Below are 2,043 nucleotides of genomic sequence, written 5' to 3' on the forward strand. Positions count from 1 at the left end.
TAGCCTCTAATAATTGTTCTATGGGAGAAAATTCAGGGAAAAGGAATACAAGCCATAATACTTTTTACAAATTGGCTTAAAAACAGGTAATGACAGACAACACTAACCATATTTTGTACAAACAATGTGCACCTTACACAGTTATTGCAAACTGGATAAACCCAGGCACGTTGGTTTTTTCTATGCAAGTTATTTTATTTACATGGGCACATTTTATGCAGAGGAAAAAATACAGTAATTCTGACAAAGATAGGCAAAACTTGGAAGGGTATTTTGGCATTCATTAGCATTTTAAATCAGTATACCCTTTGTTTAAATAGTTAAGACTTTTATCAATGTGTCCTACAGTAAAATAGAAAATATGTACAAACCTGTATGTATGTATTTGAGAACTGCCTCAAGCATAAGGTGATATATGAACAAAGATTAAGGAACAGAGACAGATAAAAGAGAAGCATGTGTGCTCAATGTCTGGGAGGACGATTCTAGGAAATGATAACAGCAGGAACAAAGACAGTAAATGGGCATTAAAAGGCAATGGGACGCTTAGAAAATGAAGTCTAAAAAGTAGCAAGGGACAGAAGGATGTAGAATATAGAGGTTTACAAGCTATAGTAAAGAATCTGCACCTTGATTAATTTTTATCTTCTAAATACCAGCATTTCATTTACTCAAAAGCTTTAAATAAAATATTTAACTTCCAGAGAGTTAAATTTTCATCCTTTTCATAAACATAGGTCAAATCCAGGAGATATTAACTCGGAATTTACAAACCTTTCAAAAATTTTTAAGTTTTGTAAGAATTTCTAAGGGATCTGAGACACATTCCTCATTATCCTCCAAACGTTTAAGAATCCCTGGCTAAAAACAAGGATCTACGCAGTACAAAACTTTCAGTGAATTTTTAGTGAATTTTAGTGAAAATATTTTAGTGAATTTAGTGTTTACTGGGAGAAGTAAACTGCAAGTAAATGTTTACTGTAAATAAGGGCAGTGGTGAGGGAAGCACAGGATATGTAATTGCTACACTTGTCAAAGTCCTATGTTTCACTTTCACAATATAACAACAAAAACAATGACACAGAGTCAGCCTTCTAGTGATCTTGCCTGAATTCAGTTTTTCTTCTGCAAGACAAAGGTCACGTGACCGCTATTCCTCTCAGACCAGTAAATGGAGACAACTCACATAAAACAAGGGACTGTGCTCCCCTCACTTCACCAGTGCATTTTGTGCACTTTGTACGGGTTTCCAGGTAGTACAAACAAACAAACAGACAAAAACCACCAGCTGCACTCACGACAGCATTAAGGTGATTTTCCAGTGGAATAACATTCTCACTGGAACAAGCTCCAACAAATGATCTAAGGGGAAGCCAATCTTGGTCTTTACCCTTGTCTATGTCTTATGTCTAAAAAAATCTCTCCCAGTTTCAGAGAACACTAGATTATATTGTACTTATAGTTGCCTTTTAACACTATAGCTAAAAATATACTCCAAATGTATTTCACATTCAACAGTACCTACCTGTACATTTATACAACATGCCTGTCATGGTTCCAGCTGCTACTGTGTTGAGGTCATCTTCCGCACCTCGCGTTTTTTCAATGATAACACCAAATGCGCTATAGAGCAAAGCTATTAGAAAAATGGAATTGATCATTAATGAAGACACTGATTAATAGTCAGTATGGCAATTATTTAGATGAGTTTATTCTACGGACATTAACTTATAACTATTCAAAGATATATAAGGAATGATCACAAAATATGTAATAAAAAAAATCTGGCAATACATCAAAATAAGGGACTACTTTATAAATCCTCACCCAACTCACACTACAAAGTTCTCTAAACCAAACCCACTGCCACTGAGTTGATACTGACTCATACAGAGCCCTCTGTGGGTTTTTGACACTAAGTATTTAAGGGAGTAGAAAGCCCAATCTTGTTAGAGGTGCGGCTTGTGGTTTTGAACTGCCAATCTTTTGGATTGCAACCTAACTTGTAACCAGGGAGCCTCAATAAAAGTTGGGGAGGAAAAA

At 35.5% G+C, this 2,043-nt stretch overlaps 1 protein-coding gene across 1 annotated transcript in view; it reads right to left on the bottom strand.

The window, feature by feature from the left end:
- LOC101651943 (mitochondrial import inner membrane translocase subunit Tim23) overlaps window positions 1-2,043 on the bottom strand; it is a 34,693-nt gene that overhangs the window by 9,983 nt on the left and 22,667 nt on the right. Inside the window, exon 6 of the mRNA XM_004716241.2 lies at window positions 1,526-1,636. Coding sequence (XP_004716298.1) covers window positions 1,526-1,636 — 111 coding nt within the window. The remainder of the gene's footprint in view (window positions 1-1,525; window positions 1,637-2,043) is intronic.

The sequence above is a fragment of the Echinops telfairi genome, unplaced genomic scaffold, assembly GCF_000313985.2.
Source record: "Echinops telfairi isolate 266 unplaced genomic scaffold, ASM31398v2 ScPeMD7_7465;HRSCAF=8503, whole genome shotgun sequence".
NCBI lineage: Eukaryota > Metazoa > Chordata > Mammalia > Afrosoricida > Tenrecidae > Echinops > Echinops telfairi.